Below are 16,352 nucleotides of genomic sequence, written 5' to 3' on the forward strand. Positions count from 1 at the left end.
AGTACCCAAAAAAAAGAAAAAAAAGAGGAGAATGGGTGAAGAAAAATAAATAAAGTCTCCCACCTCATGGAGCAGGAAGTATGAAGGGGTAGTGTTTCACTTATGATCTTTTGTACTTTAGAGCTGAATGATGTGGATATTTCTTTTTAACATGTTTTAGCTGCTAGTGCAATTTGGCTGAGAGCCTGATTGATCAATCCCTCCATCCAATGCCCATGTATTGTGTATAAGAGAGAGAATTAAAAATGACCGCTTTTTCCACCGGTAGGAAAAAATATTTAATTAGTGTAATTTTCCTATCACATATTCAAATTAATGAATTAAAACTGAGGATGTAAATGGATAGTTGAAAATATGTATCCAATCCTTGTTTGGTTCTGTTTAGGTTTGATTCGAATCCAGAATTTTGACTTCAGAACAATATTCAAATCCGTTCAAAATATAATAGGATTCGAATTCAGATTCAAATTCAGATAGTTCCATTTCAGATCGGATAATATCCAAATAATTTACTATCCGATTGTAAAATAAGATTGGTTTAATATTTTTTGTAAAAATATATGATATACTACTATAATACTCTTATTATAAACACATTTATAAGGATATTTTGGTAATTGGAGTCAGTATTCAGTAATCGAAGTCGAAAATCCGTAATCGATATAGGTCAGATTCGTTTACTAATCGGATAGTTTATAGGATCGGATTATATCTGGATATCTGATAAACTCCTGAATTCATATATGATATTAGTTTTTAAAATTCTGTCGGATATCGGATCTGATACGGATATGTCATTCGATAAACAGATTCAGATTAGGATAGTAGTAAATCCGAGCAGAATCTAATCAATTTACATCCCTAATTAAAAGACTCAAAAGTTAAAACTGAAAAAAAATAAAATTTGATGTTAGTTATAAATAATTTTAAACTTTTTTTTCAATGTATCACCTTTATGAAATGATATAACCCGATTTCTTTAGCAGTGGGAAAAAATATTTAATTAATGTAATTTAAAACTGAAAAAATTATACAACAACAACCATAACCTTATCCCAACTAAATGGGGTCGGCTACATGGATCCGAAGAGGCCAATACCACAAGAGAAATAAGAGAAGTATGTAGAAGGAAGTAAAAAAATAAAAACAATAAAAACAAATAAATAAATATATAAACAAATATAATTACTAAAGGAAAAAAGTCAAAGTAGCATCCCAAGAACATTCCTCTATGAGGGGTCAAGTATATGGGGTCTTGTCCTCCAAACAACTCTATCCACGGTCATACTAGGATCGAGCCCGACCATATGTATATCATTTTTTACCACTTCTCCAATAGACATTCTAGGCCTGCCCCTACCTCTTTTAGCTTCTTCAAACTGAATCTGATCATTCATCATTATTAGTGCATCCATGGGTCTCCGTTGGACATGACCAAACCATCTCAAGCGGCTCTCACGAACCTTGTCCTAGATTGGTGCAACTCCCAATTTGGTTCTAATATAAACATTCATTACTCTATCTCTCCTGGTTTTATTGCACATTCTTATCTCCAGTACACTCATCTTATCTATGTTACTCTTCTTAACTGTCCAACATTCCGCCCCATATGTCATTGCTGGTTTTATTACTGTCCTATAGAATTTTCCCTTAAGCTTAGAGTATTGTCATGTAGAATTTCTCCTAAAACTGAAGAAATTGATATTAGTTATAAATAATTTAAATCATTTTTTATTTTTTTATAACTTTATCAACTTGTAAGTTTGAGTGTATAATTTTAATTTCCTTAAATCTAGTATCATATTATTGAGTTTTAAACATAAATTTAGTTAGATTAATTGTTGAAAGTAAAAACTACTAAAGAAACTTTTTCATTTGTTCCTTTCACATGGCATTAATTATAGCAACTTTACAAGAAACTTGCCCCTATTTTGATCTTATTTACCTTCTCTCGTGTTTGTTAATGGAAGAGATGCTCAATGTAGGATCTACTTTCCAAATAGGATGAATATCTTAACATATTTTCCTATGACTAGACAAAGGTGGTGGTTTTGTGAATAGTTTGCTAGGGATTTAAAATATTATTATTTATTAATAATTAAATTTTAAAAGAATTTAAAAAATATTATGATGTCCAATCAATGGTGCAGATTCTTTGAATAAGCTATTTCAACATACTAGGGTGTTGATAGTAATTTATTCTATGTCCTTAGGTCCATTATGGGATACTGTTAAATACGAAGACTAAGTTGTAATTAATTCCATCCAGTGGGGAGGGTATAATTTGTATATCCATCTTTAAGGTATAGCTGTGAATGAATAATTTGTATTTACTAGATTGGGTAGTATCCACTAGCCACAAGTAAATAATGTTGTTTGTTTTGATGAGTCTGACTCACATATGGATGCTTTTTAGTAGGATCACCCTCTAGGATCCCACTACTTAGACATTTATATTCTTGAAGAAATATTGGGGCTTGATATTTTATATGAAAAGATTAGGAGGAAAGAGAAGGGGATTCCATCATTGTGTGTGAGTGCTAGGGGATTACATTGTGTTTGTCTCCATTTGTCTCTACAAGGAGCTTCTATCAAGTTGTGGAAACTGAATTTATCACCCTAAAAGATTTCCCCTGTTGCTGAAGATTTGAGCCCGATATTTCTCTCATAGATTGTATTGTAGAAAAGGACCATTTTACCCCTAGAGTGACTTGGATGCCCAACCAATATCAGAATTGGCTGAAACTTTTCAAATAGTATTGTTTCACTATAATAAAGCTTAGGTCTAACTTTGGTGAAAAGGATATACTTTAATGGGCAAGAGATCTCTACTTGGTCGCATGGTCTCTACACAAGTGTCTGGCCAATGGGTGAGCACGTCTAGGTATCTAGACAGGGGGCAGAGGCATCATCTCACGGTGCCCTGTGGGAGAGCATAGGACACACCACCAAGTCAAGATCTTTTTTCCTATTTTAATAGTACATGCATGATTGGGTATATTTTTCTTTTATTTTGTTTTTGACATTCATTTAATAGTATTTCTTGCATTTTTGCATTTCATTGCATAAAAGGGAATTTTGGTTATTTGACCATTTCTATCATAATTAGAATCTCATAAAATTTCCAAAAATACCTTTATGTCATTCCATCATTAAATCATGTGTAGTTGTAATATTTTAGCATATTATAGAAAATTTTTCATAATTCAATCCATGCATGTTAGTATTACAATGTATAAAAAGGGCATATTAATTATTTGACTATTTTGTCCAAAACTCAAATTTAAAAAATTCAAAATAAAAAATAAAAACTGTGCTTTCTGCTGCACCATCATAGTAACATGCCAGATAAGATTTGTCACCATTTAAGAAATTTTCATAATCATTTCATGCATTCTAAACTTTATTTTTCATACCTAGAATCGAAAGTGTTTTTTTTTTTTTAACATAATTAGCCTTTAGGTTTTTTCTTTCCCTTTCAAGAGTTTTGGAATTTATAGTATATCCTTTGCCACCTGCTAACATTTGTAGTGTAGTTGGATTTAGGTAAGATTCTAACCCTTCTTTATTAAAGTTAGATTTGATTTGCACGTTTATGCTAACTTAATGCTAACTTACCATTTGTAATGCAATAGGAGATTTGTAAATATCTCTAACTTTCTTTTTTAAAGGTAGCTAGATTTTCAATTTCTTTCCTTAGGGTGTGTTCTTTTGTATGCTAGGTTTAGAAACTTTTATTTCCTAATTAGAATGCTAAATGTAAAAGACTGTTTAAACTAGGTGTATGGCATACCGAGGTGCCTAACATCTTTTTCGCACTGTAACCTGACCCTGATTTGATCTCTTGGACCGGTTCAAAATGGAGTCAATAAGATTCAAAGATCAATAAATCAATAATTGAACATATATACATGGCCTCTTGTTCCCAAAACTAGATAGTGACTCAAAGTCTTTTTCGAATGACATCTAAAGCTAAGAAAAGGATTAAAACTGTACCGAGGAAGATGACTGTCGCAGAGAGTGGCAACCTGAATGGTGAAGATTGAATTTTTATCCTCTCAAGTATGGTGCAGTACACCTTTAAAGTGCATCGAAAGGTGAACCGCACTTGAGATTTGGATTTTTATCCTTCCAAGTGCAGTGGCCACCGTCCGATGCACTTTAAAGGTACTTGACAGGATAAAAATCAGTGAAGAATAGAACTTAGAAATCAAACCCTTATCCTCACAAGAGGTAAACCGATGATTTGAAAACAACATATTTTTTAAGAATCTAGGGGACATTGTGCTAATGTGGAGAACAAATATCAAAGGTTTAACATCATGCTTGGAAATAGGGGGTATCAAATGGTCGGTTTGGTTCAGTTTGCTCTTATTTTTTATGCGGCTGAACTGGTATTCTGGTTGGACTGGGCCAAACCAAAGGCAACTCAATAAGGGAAAGTCAATTTTGGTTTCCGTGGTTTATTTGATTTTCTGTTATCAGGATTTTATCTGTTTGATATTGCGCTTGGTCCGGCTCAGTTTTAGTTTACAAGGGAAAAAGAAAGCTTCTAAGCTATGATGTTTGTGCTCAAATACAGGAAGGGAGAAATGACAGCTCCGCCTCTTGCAAAATAAAAAATCCCACCCCTGTAGGACGCCCTCGTGCTGGTCTATGGGCCACAGAGCTTGACAGCAATGCCCCTCCCTATAAAACAAATTATATGAAAAAACATAATTTTTTTTTTTTTTTTATATATATATAGTTTCAGGTATGTATCTATTTTTTATCAGTTTCGGTCATGTATTCAGTTTAGTCTGGTGTAGTCTGGTTTTCAAACGGTTTCATAATACCCCAAACTGATGCCCGCCTGATAACGAATCGATTTGATTCTATTCGGGCTTGTTCAATCAAGTTCAGCCTGCTTGCCTGTTCGATTTTGTTCGAAACGTCTCTCCCTCTATTTGCATGCCAAGTCTAGTGCTCTTCAATAATAAACTCACAATACCTAAAACAATCAATAATAATCAATTGAGATCTACTTGAATCGATTGAAATTTAAAATACAAGATGTTCGGCAAAAATTTGGTGGACATGTTATCTAATCATCTTTATCTAACATCAAAATTTAGATCAATCAGATATTCTCTTCATTTAATACAGATATATTTTTTTTTTTTTTGGGTAAAAAGATCTCAATTCATTAATCCGTGTGGAACACGTGGAGGTTGTGTAAGAACTAACAAGTATCAACCAACCACGGAGTGGATAACGGTCAATCTATCATACACGGGAAAGATAGAGCCTTCCTGACTAAAGTATCAGTTAATACATTAGATCTCTAGATATGTGGGAGAAACTACAAGTTTCAAAATAAGTGGCAAGATAGACAATGTCGTCGATAATCCCCTAGATAGAAATGGGCCAAGGTTTGGAAAGATTTAAAATACGATGGATAACGCTTTCTCAATCTGACTCAACCCAGATTCTATCAATACATCGATGGATAGCCTCAAGAAGCCTCGTCCTGATTGCAAGAGCTTCGTCAATCATAATAGAGTCAAAAGAGCAGACAATCGACTCTGTACAAGAGATCACACATTTATGATCCCGAATAACATACCCCAGACCTCCTTTCGCTTGTTCTGAAGATAACGAAGGATCACAATTAAGTTCAAGAAGGGTGACAGGGAGGAGACCATTGACGAGAAGTAATTGCAGAGAGACAAGCTTGGGGTCGGTTGTCAACAGACTGGGCTTTAAAATGTTCGAAAAATCTAAAATGTGAAATTCAAAAAAACCAAGCAAATGAGCCAATGGGTGCTGAGTCATATAGTTTAGATAAATCGCCAAGTTTGACAAATATGAAATAACTTTTGAAGAGGATCCCGAACCAAAAAAACTATCGCATCAAAAAATCGTTCTGATGGAAACATTTTTTTTTTTAACATTAAAAAGCTATGATTTGACGTTTTGTCAGTGAAAATCCTAGGCCTTTAAAGTGGACCCATGGTTCTAGATCAGGATCGTCTCCAGGGAACAGGGAACGTCGAGGGCGCTATCAGCCGTTCGGCTGTGCAACACACATCCCTAGGCATGTGCCGAGATGTGTGCGGCATAGCACAACCGCTGAATGCCCCCTGGTAGCACCCTTGGCGCACGCCTCCCTGGAGACGAGCTAAATTCCATGGTTCTAGACTTCTAGTGCAGATCGGGTATTGGTCACTTGCAAAATCAATACGATTTCAGAACGGATTCTCCATATCAAACAAAATTACCCTTGAATCTCCTTAAAAAATAGATTTTATGATCATTTTACCCCTTGTTCATACTGTACTACCGTATCACTGATATGATATCAGCAAAGTATCGATATCGGTTACATACAAACCCGGTACGTATCACCTTATACAGGCAATATGATACTGATACCTAAAACCTTGAGTGGAACCCATATAGACTCATATTAAATAATGGGCTCCATAAACAATAGAGAGATCTTAATCTTCTTTGAATTAGAGATGGGTGATGGAGAGAGGAATTAGACGTAAGGAAATTTCTTCATCTCTCAAAGGAAGACAAAAAGACATAAAGCAATTCAAGTGTTACGATAATCTCAATGATAATGATGATTCATATCCTCTCCAATGCGCATCGAACACTTGGTGTTGTTCTTGGGATGCATGCCAACCAGCTCAGCCGTCTGATGCACGTTGGATACACTAATGAAGTCTAGAATCTCATCAGGGTTGTAGTAATCAGTATTGGCATCGGTATTAGTCTTGATCGATATTGATTCAATACCGATATGGATCAGTCCATATCAGTTTGGATCAAACAAATTTATCCTTGTATTTCTCAAAAATCAGATTTTTTTTTTTTTTTAATATTTTTACTCTTGTTTTGTACCGATCCACGGTAACCAATATCGATCTCCACCTATATTGATACGAAATGACTAATACGATACTAATTCCTCAAACCATGATCCCCATTCATATGCACGAATTGTGATTTTTTGAGTCAATCTGTCCATTCAGCTAATAAATGACGGTTCTATCTATCAATATTTATGATCTTGAATCATCAATATTGATTTTTCCTAACATTTTGACCACTTGAACGATCCACTTACTTCTATTATGTCAATCTTAATCACTATAGATGAAATTAAGGTTATTAGGCCATCTTTGATATAGTTTTTATTTTTGATTTTTACTTTCGTTTTTGATAGTGTTTGGTCTTGTTTAGGGAGCTTGTTTCTAATTAAAAAAGATTGAAAAAAATCAAAAACAAAAAATAGATCAAAAACTATTTATGATTTTTCGGAGAAAATTGTTTCCACTTGTTTTCGCGGACACTTTAATGAGCACATGCTCATAAACCTCAAAGCTGTAGGGCAAAATAGTAACTTCGTTTTATTTTTAAAAATGCAAGCCAGTACCCACTACCCCGTGCTCCTTCTTCTTCACCGATAAAGAGGCTGACTGGCTGAGACATTTTTAAGAACTCCCGGCTGACAAAGACGATCGGGTGTCCTGAATTACAAGGATCGGTGATAGTGAAGGGCAACAAGCAAGAAAACCCATCATAAAACCCCAAAGAACGAGGAATCAAAACAAATGAAGAAATAGAATCCAGACCCCAACAACGCAACAGGTAAATTTTAAAACAATAACCATCAGTCAGAAGCAGATTGCTAACCTGCAAATAATCCCTGGATCTAACCCCAACAAAACACCCCAACAGGCCCAACACCAGAACTTAGTAAGAATTACAGTAACTCCACATGGAAAAGACAATCGGATATAGGAAACCCAGCAAGCTATTTTTATGTCGGCGCCGATTTAGGTCAAAAGGGCTGAAAACCCAGTTTAGAAAACCATCAGAAACTAATAGAAAATGCATAAGGCGATTAAGATGTAGACCAAACCCTCAAAGAAGCCTTCGTTTTTCTTCTGTATCCGTTCATTTATGTTGATTTAGTTTTTGTATTAGAAGTAAAAACTAAAGAGAGGTGAAGGGAGAGGGGTAGAGACAAAGAGATGGAAATAAATTGTGCCCAAAAATAAATGTTAGGCTTTCATACTCATGTCCATCGGAGCCAATTGTGATGGAACCCATCAATCGTTTTTACCATTATCTTGCCAAGTAATGAAAACAGTTGGAACAGATTTCTCTGTTGCAGTTATGAGAAGGAATGGAGATAGAAGATGGTTGAAGGGGGAATCCTTTCACCCATTAAAAAAATTATTTATACTTAGATAGTTATCAAACGGTTTTTTGCACTTCATACTCTATTATGATTACTGGTTACCAAACGATTTTTATGTTTTGATCAAAAATTATTTTTATTAATGATTTTTGGTAAATAGGTAAAAATCAAAAATAAAAATGATATCAAAGAAAACCTTATTTATAGTGACAAATGACAATTATATGTCTCATGATCAAGGATATTTAAGATTGGGGAAAGTTTTCATTCACGACTGTGTAAGCTGTGTATGTGAGAGGGTGGGAGTTTCAAGTAGGACTGTAAATGGATAATCGAAAATTCGAATTCGATCTACATCCGTATCCGTTTAGGGGCATTCGTATTCGATTAGAGATATCTGAAAAAAAAATCCGAATATTCTGCTAAAAATCAAAATCCGAATCCGAATACCTAATTATAAAAAATTAAGTAAATAACGATCTTGAGGGTTTTTTAAGATTCAATAGATTCTAGAATATGAGGAGAAGAGAATAATGATTTAAAACTATGGATTGAGAGTGAATTGCATCCACTAGGGGGAGGAAGGTTCGGGTTACACAAGGCAGAGGTGTAAACGGATGGTCGAAAATCCGAATTTGATCCGCATCCGAATCCATCCGAATCCGTTTAGAAGTATCCGTATTCAACCAAGAAATATTCGAATCCGATTACATTCGATCTGTATCTGAGTCAAATTCGTTCCGTTTACAGGCCTAGTTTCAAGGCATTAATTAATGGGTGGATGTGCCCTTTAAGATTTTTTACTTATATGAGTTTTTCCATTGCTTCTATGGTAGGATTAGTTACTAATTCCAATTTAATTCAAATTTATATCTTTTGGGAATTAGTTTGAATGTGCTCCAATCAAAATCTCACAGCCCGTAATAAATATCTAAAAAGGGCCGCGGTGTCAAATTCCAAAGTTGGATGCTTTTATTCCAATAAATATCTAGCAAGTAGCATCCCACCGACCTCTTAAAACCCTCTTTGAACCTTAGACAGAAGAGCAGCCTATAAATACTGATAGTACTCTCTAACCTCATCATATTCACATAAAGTTATCTGAAACATCGAGTGTTTTCACTGATTTGATATCTCTAGAAGAAGCTTAAGTGATCATAACAATGGTGAAGGAAGTAGTGTTTTTTGAATTTCTGGCTCAGCCCTTTTGGGATGAGGGTCAAAATCGCCTTGGCTGAGAAAGGAATCAAGTATGAGTGCAAGGAAGAGGACCTGCAAGACAAGAGTCCTCTGCTTCTGAAGATGAACCCTGTTAATAAGAAGATTCCTGTTTTGATTCATAATGGAAAACCCATCTGTGAATCCCTCGTTATTGTTCAATACATTGATGAGGTTTGGAAGGAGACATCTCCTTTGCTGCCCTCTGATCCTTACCTTCGAGCTCAAGCCAGGTTTTGGGCTGATTTCATCGACAACAAGGTTAGATATCTCTGTTTCTCTCTCTTTCTATCTCTTATGTATTTTGTATTTCCTGTCTATAGAGAAATGTTAATTGATTGAAATAATTGGTCTCGATCGCAGGTATTCGAATGTGGTAGGAAGACATGTATGTCAAAGGAGAAGAGACTGAGGCAGCAAAGAAGGAGCTGATGTAGTAAAACCGAGTTGAACCAGCCGGTTCAAATAAAACCAGGGTGAACTTGCTGGTTCAAAACATGGAACAGGATAAAGCTTCTAAACCGTATTTGTCTCTGCAAGGAGCTTCTATCAAGTTGTGGACACTGAATTTTATCACCCTAAAAGATTTCCTCTGTTGGTGATGATTTGTGCCCGACACTACTCTTAGAGATTGTACTATAGAAAAGGACCATTTTACCCCTGAAAAGACTTGAATGTCCAACCATTATCAAAGTTTTTTTAAACTTTTTAGATAGTATTGTTTTACTATAATAAAGCTTATTCTAGACTTTAGAGTGAATGATATATTTTAATAGTATATAATTGGGTATATTTTTCTTTTCTTTTCTTTTGGCATTCATTTAATAATATTTCTTGCATTTTTGTATTTCATTGCATAAAAGGAAATTTTAATTATTTGACCTTTTCTATCAAAATTAGAATCTCATTAAATTTTCAAAAAAACCTTTATGTCATTTCATCATTAAATCATGTCTAGATGTAGCATATTATAAGAAATTTTCATAATTCAATCCATGCATCTTAGCATTTTATTACATAAAAAAAAAGCATATTAGTTATTTGACCATTTTGTCCCAAAGTCAAATTTAGGAAATGCCAGAACAAAATTGTGCTTTTTGCTGCTCCATCATAGTAACATGCCAGACAAGATTTGTCACTACAAAGATTTTCATAATCACTTCATGCATTCTAAACTTGACTTTTCATGGCTAGAATAGAAAGCATTTCTTTTTTTAGCATAATTAGCCTTATAGGTTTTTTCTTTTTCTTTCAAGGGTTTTGGAATTTATAGTATTTCCTTTGCTACCTGCAAACATGCTTTATGTAGTATTAGGGGCGTAAGTTTAGCTTTGTCAGCCAGAGCCTTGGCCCACCCTGAGCCCGAACAGGGTCTTGGTTGGATTTTTCAACCCTGAGGGCGGGTTAGGGTTGAAATTTTTAGGTCTTGGCGCAAGATTGGGCTGGACCAAGGTTGAGGCCTCGGGTTAAGCCCAATCCGGCCCAATCCTGTGTCAGGTTATGCTTTACAATCTATTGTTTACATTTTGCAATTTTATTTAGTATCTAAATATCTATTGGTTTACAAAAAAAATGCTACTTTATATATTGAATGAAAATATTTATAATTTTAAGATAGGACTAAATTTTTAACTCAGAGAAAAGTCTAATAGTCAATTGAATATGAAACAAATTAATCCCCAATCACATGTGTTTCATTTTTTGAATGCATAGGATGACGTAAATGATAAAAAAACAAGCCGAGTCAGGGACAACCAAGTCTTACTAAATTTTAGGGTCAATCAGGGCCAACCCGGCCCTGCCCAGCGATTAAGGTCAATCATGGTTGGGTTGGGCTTGGGTTGAGCTAAGAGGATTTAGGGTTAGGCCAGAGTTTTAAAAAAACCCAACCTTGTTTCACCCCTATGTAGTATAGTTAGTTTTAGTTAAGATTCTAACCCTTCTTTATTAAAGTTAGATATGATTTGCACGTTTATGCTAACTTTCCATTTGTAATGCGGTAGGAGATTTGTAAATATCTCTAACTTTCTTTTTTAAAGGTAGTTAGATTTTCAACTTCTTTCATTAGGGTGTGTTCTTTTGTATGCTAGGTTTAGAAACTTTAATTTCCTAATTAGAATGCTAAATGTAAAAGACTACTTAAACTAGGCGTACCAAAGTGCCTAACATGTTTTCCGTAGTGTAACCTGACCCTTATCTGATCTCTTGGGCCTGTTCAATATGGGTCAATAAGAGTCAAAGATCAATAAATCAACAATTGAACATACATGGCTCCTAGTTCCCAAAACTAGATGGTGACTCCAAGTCTTTTTTTGAATGACCCAAAGCTAAGAAAAGGATTAAAGCTAAAGGATTAAAGCTATTCTGAGGAAGATGACTGCCATAGAGAATGGCAACCCTCAATGGTGAAGGTTAGAATTTAATTAGAAGCCAAAACCTTATCCTCACAACAGGCAAATCGATGATTTTGAGATTTCAGTCTATTGAACATTTTCATGTGGACCGACTCTTCCGAAACAAAACAAAATCGTTTGTGTTTAGAATCCAAGGGACATTGCATTATTGCAGAGAACAAACATCAAAGGTTTAATATCATGCTTGGAAATAGGGGGTATCAAATGGTCGGTTTGGTTTGGTTCGTTTGCTCTGAATTTTTATCGGGTTGAATTGATTTTTCGGTTGACTACACCAAACCAAAGCCAGCTCAATAAACAACAGCTGCCTAACGTAATTGGTGAGCTATGATGTGCTTCATGCTCATGCTCACTAGGAGGTATGAGTTTGAGTCTCTTCGCTCTTACCTTCCCCCACCCAAGTTACCCCCTCCCCCACTCAAGTAATAAACATAAATTCTCTTTTATGACATTTGTGTTTAAATGCACAAGTTTTTCATTGTAAATTTGGTGGGTATGTTACCTAAGGGGCGCTGTACTTTGTGCTGCAACACAGGCTGCGTCCAGATACATGGGGATAGGCGCAATGAACACCCTACCCCCTGCACAGGCTGTCCATGTGTCTGAGCGTAGCATACGCTGCGACACAGAGAACTTTCTAACGTTAAAATTTGATCGACCTGATATTTTCTTTCTTGTGTTACTATAGAAGTTTCTAAAATGTTCGAAAAATCTTAAATGTGAATTGAAAAACCAAGCAAGTGAACGAGTGGATGCTGAGTCATATAGTTTAGATAAATCGCCAAGTTTGACAAATAAGAAAAAACCATTAATATGATTTGACTTTTCGTCAGTGAAAATCCTAGGCTTTTAAAGTGGACCCCATTAAACAGTGGGCTCCATATACGCCCCATTCTTTATCCCTTATTATATAAAATCTCCCTCATTCCAACAAAAATTCATTCACTAACCAATAAATAAGGGTTCATTTTCTCTGTGCCACAGTGCTGGCTGCGCCAAGACACATGGGCCAGCCAGTCAGGGATCGATACGATTTGAGGTATTGGTGTTGGATCGCTCGATACGATTGATGCTATGTAGTTTTGAAGATGATCGATATCGATACCTGGTCGATACCATATCGATGCAATGGTTCAAAAATAGGTAAAATAGTCAAAACAACCCATTTTTTTGAAAAAACATGGTTAACTTATCCGATACAGCCGATCCATGTCAACAGTCGACCGGATTAATTTTAAGATGACCGGTACCCAATCCGAAATCTGTGCAATAAAACCATTGATGGAGAGAGAAAGGAGAAGTGAGGATTGTTTTTTTCTCTCAGAAAGACAAAAGGCAGTTCAAGTAGTATTACCATATTCCCCATGGAAATTTTACCAAAAACAAAAAATATTCCCCATGGAAATGAAACCTAGAATCCTCATTGGCTCATTCACACGCATGAATTAACCCAAAATTTCACGAATTTAGCTTGTCTCCAGGGAGCCCAGCATGCCTAGGGTGCTGCCAGCCATTGGGTTGTCCCGCACATATCTCTAGACGTGCGCTGAGATTTGAGCAGCATAGCTCAACCGCTGGATGTCCCTTGGTAGCACTTTGGGCGTTGGGCTGCCTGGAGACGATCCTGATCCTATCACAGCTCACAATAAATATCTAGAAAGGATGCCGGCGGCAAATTCAAAAGTTGGCTGCTTTTTGTCAAAAATATCTAGTAACCCACTTTCGTTTTTTGTTTTCTTTTGGAAAAAAAATCTAGAAGCCCACCACAATGGACCCAATTTGGGACCAAATTTTACTGCTACGTTTGTCTGGAAATGGGATCTAGAAGGGTATTTTAAAAAATATCAAAACCTAGGAGGGTATCTATGAACCCAAAAGGAAAATGAATTATTCCATTTCCTTGGGTGCCAGCAGGGGAGCAAGAACATTCCTACTACAAGTGTAGCAGCAAAAATTTGACACTGTATTGCATCTTGATAAATATCTAGAAAGGGTGCCGGCGGCAAATTCAAAAGTTGGCTGCTTTTTGCCAAAAATATCTAATAACCCACTTTCGTTTTTTGTTTTCTTTTGATAAAAAATCTAGAAGCCCACCACAATGGACCCAATTTGGGACCAAATTTTACTGTACGTTTGTAGCAGGAATGTCCCTGCTGCCCTGTTGGCACCCAAGGAAATGGGATCTAGAAGGGTATTTTAGAAAATATCAAAACCTAAGAGGGTATCTATGAACCCAAAAGGGAAATGAATTATTTCATTTCCTTGGCTGCCAGCGGGGTAGCAGGAACATTCCTGCTACAAGTGTAGCAGCAAAAATTTTCCCCTAATTTGGTTCATCTGCCGCTGCTTGTGCAGGCAGAGTACATCTTCACACAGACACGGGCAAAATGATTGCCCTACCCACCGGCCCCACCGACGTCTTAAAATCCTCTTTGAACCATAGAAGAGCAGTCTATAAATACTGATAGTACTCTCACTTCATATTCACATAAGTAATATCTGAAACATCAAGTGCTTTTCACTGATTTGATATCTAGAAGAAGCTTAAGTGATCATAACAATGGTGAATGAGGTAGTTTTTTTGAGTAGCTGGGTCAGCCCTTTTAGTATGAGGATCAAAATAGCCTTGGCCGAGAAAGGAATCAAGTATGAGTACAAGGAAGAGAACCTGCAAGACAAGAGTCCTCTGCTTCTGAAGATGAACCCTGTTTATAAGAAGGTTCCTGTTTTGATTCATAATGGAAAACCCATCTGTGAATCCCTTATCATTGTTCAATACATTGATGAGGTTTGGAAGGAGACATGTCCATTGCTGCCCTCTGATGCTTACCTCCGAGCTCAAGCCAGGTTTTGGGCTGATTTCATCGACAAGAAGGTTACATATCTCTCTCTCTCTCTCTCTCTCTCTCTCTCTTTATATATATATATATATATATATATATATATATATATAAGTATTTTGTATATCCTGTCTATATATAGAGCAATGTTAATTGATTGAAATAATTGGTCTGGATCGCAGGTATTCGAATGGGGTTAGAAAACATGCATGTCAAAAGGAGAAGAGACCGAGGCAGCAAAGAAGGAGCTGATAGAGTCTTTGAAAGTGTTGGAAGGAGAGCTTGGAAAGAAGCATTACTTTGGGGGAGAAAAGTTTGGTTATTTGGATTTGAGTCTCATTGCCTTCTCCACTTGGTTTTACTCCTATGAAACATTTGGGAAATTCAGCATGGAAGTTGAGTGTCCAGAGCTTATTGCTTGGGCTGAGAGGTGCTTGAAGAAGGAGAGTGTGTCCAACTCCCTTGCTGACAAAGAAAAGGTCTACCACTCCCTTGTGCAAAGGAGGAAGAAATTTGGTATTGATCAGTAAGGGCGCGTTTGGTAACGGTCTGAACAAAGAACGCCCGTTCTTGATTAGAAACGTTCTTTTGCGTTTTTAGTCTGGAATGGCGTTCTGAGACTGAAAATGACCGTTTGCTAACGGTCTTAAGAACACCGTTCAGAACGAAAATGGTGTTTGGCAAAACCTGTTATTCCCTATTTGATATTAATTACAATAATGCCATTTCTTTGTCAATTATACTAAAAAAAGACTTGTAAAATCCTTCTCTTACCAACCTTAGCATAAAATTAAAATATCTCATTAACATAACTAAAGTAAGTATAAAAATATGTCAAATTTCAAAGATGCCATTAAAATTGGGTTCTTGTGTGGATTAGTGGCATAACTGACTATGCTATGAACAGTTGAATAAAGAGGGCCTTGGTGGACTCAAACCACCATCCTCTTGGAACATGCTCATGTTACAAGTGCTCTACCAATTTGAGCTAAAGACCCATCAAGTTGTCAATGAATTAACACAACAGATTAAACCAAATTATATTCTCCATTCTTTTTTGAATTAATTTGCAATGAATGAATTTTAATGCCCGAAGAACCACAAAAGAAATCACTCAACGAAGCTGTGGAAAGGGAAAGCGTTTTTACCCTATATGTGTGGCCTGTAATCTGCGATCTATACAATCTTTGTCTTCAATTCTAAGCAAATCCCAGATTTGCACTCGGCTAAAGCCTTCTTGAATTTTTCGCTGTTACAGTAAACTTCCAGCATCTCCTAACAACAAAATTAACAATTAAAAATGGAACCGAATATATTTTACTGGTCTGGTTCTTAGGAGGTCCTTTGATCATTAATACTAAAATGGTACATGTCATGCAGGTTTAACTTCCCACGTGAAAGCCTGGAAGTTTACAGATCTTGGATTTGAGTTCAAGTACAGCTTAGAAGAGATGTTCAAGGGAGCCAAAAAAACAGCAAAGGAGAAGGGTTTGCTTCCCCTTTCTAATCCAAACCCAACTCAATAACACTAGTTGGAACGCTAAACCAAAATCAGAGGAAACTGGAAAAAAAAAAAACACAAACAATGAAGCCAAGAGGATATAAAAGGAGGGAGGGGGCAGAAGAAGAGGAATTAGGCACAGCATCATAATGCAAAATCTCTTCGATTCTCTCTACTTTAAC

General features: G+C 36.0%; 2 protein-coding genes across 2 annotated transcripts; both read left to right on the forward strand.

The window, feature by feature from the left end:
• The first annotated feature begins 9,361 nt into the window (after positions 1-9,361).
• On the forward strand, positions 9,362-15,199 carry LOC122665778 (probable glutathione S-transferase). The gene is made up of 3 exons (XM_043861916.1): positions 9,362-9,676; positions 9,779-9,801; positions 14,875-15,199. Exons 1-3 carry the CDS (start codon positions 9,410-9,412, stop codon positions 15,197-15,199), a joined length of 615 nt encoding a protein of 204 aa, XP_043717851.1. The 5' UTR covers positions 9,362-9,409.
• Positions 14,375-14,953, forward strand: LOC122664503 (glutathione S-transferase 3-like). The gene is made up of 2 exons (XM_043860347.1): positions 14,375-14,704; positions 14,852-14,953. Exons 1-2 carry the CDS (start codon positions 14,390-14,392, stop codon positions 14,867-14,869), a joined length of 333 nt encoding a protein of 110 aa, XP_043716282.1. The 5' UTR covers positions 14,375-14,389; the 3' UTR covers positions 14,870-14,953.
• Positions 15,200-16,352: the final 1,153 nt, after the last annotated feature.

The sequence above is a fragment of the Telopea speciosissima genome, chromosome 6 (genome assembly GCF_018873765.1).
Source record: "Telopea speciosissima isolate NSW1024214 ecotype Mountain lineage chromosome 6, Tspe_v1, whole genome shotgun sequence".
In the NCBI taxonomy this organism is placed as follows: Eukaryota; Viridiplantae; Streptophyta; class Magnoliopsida; order Proteales; family Proteaceae; genus Telopea; species Telopea speciosissima.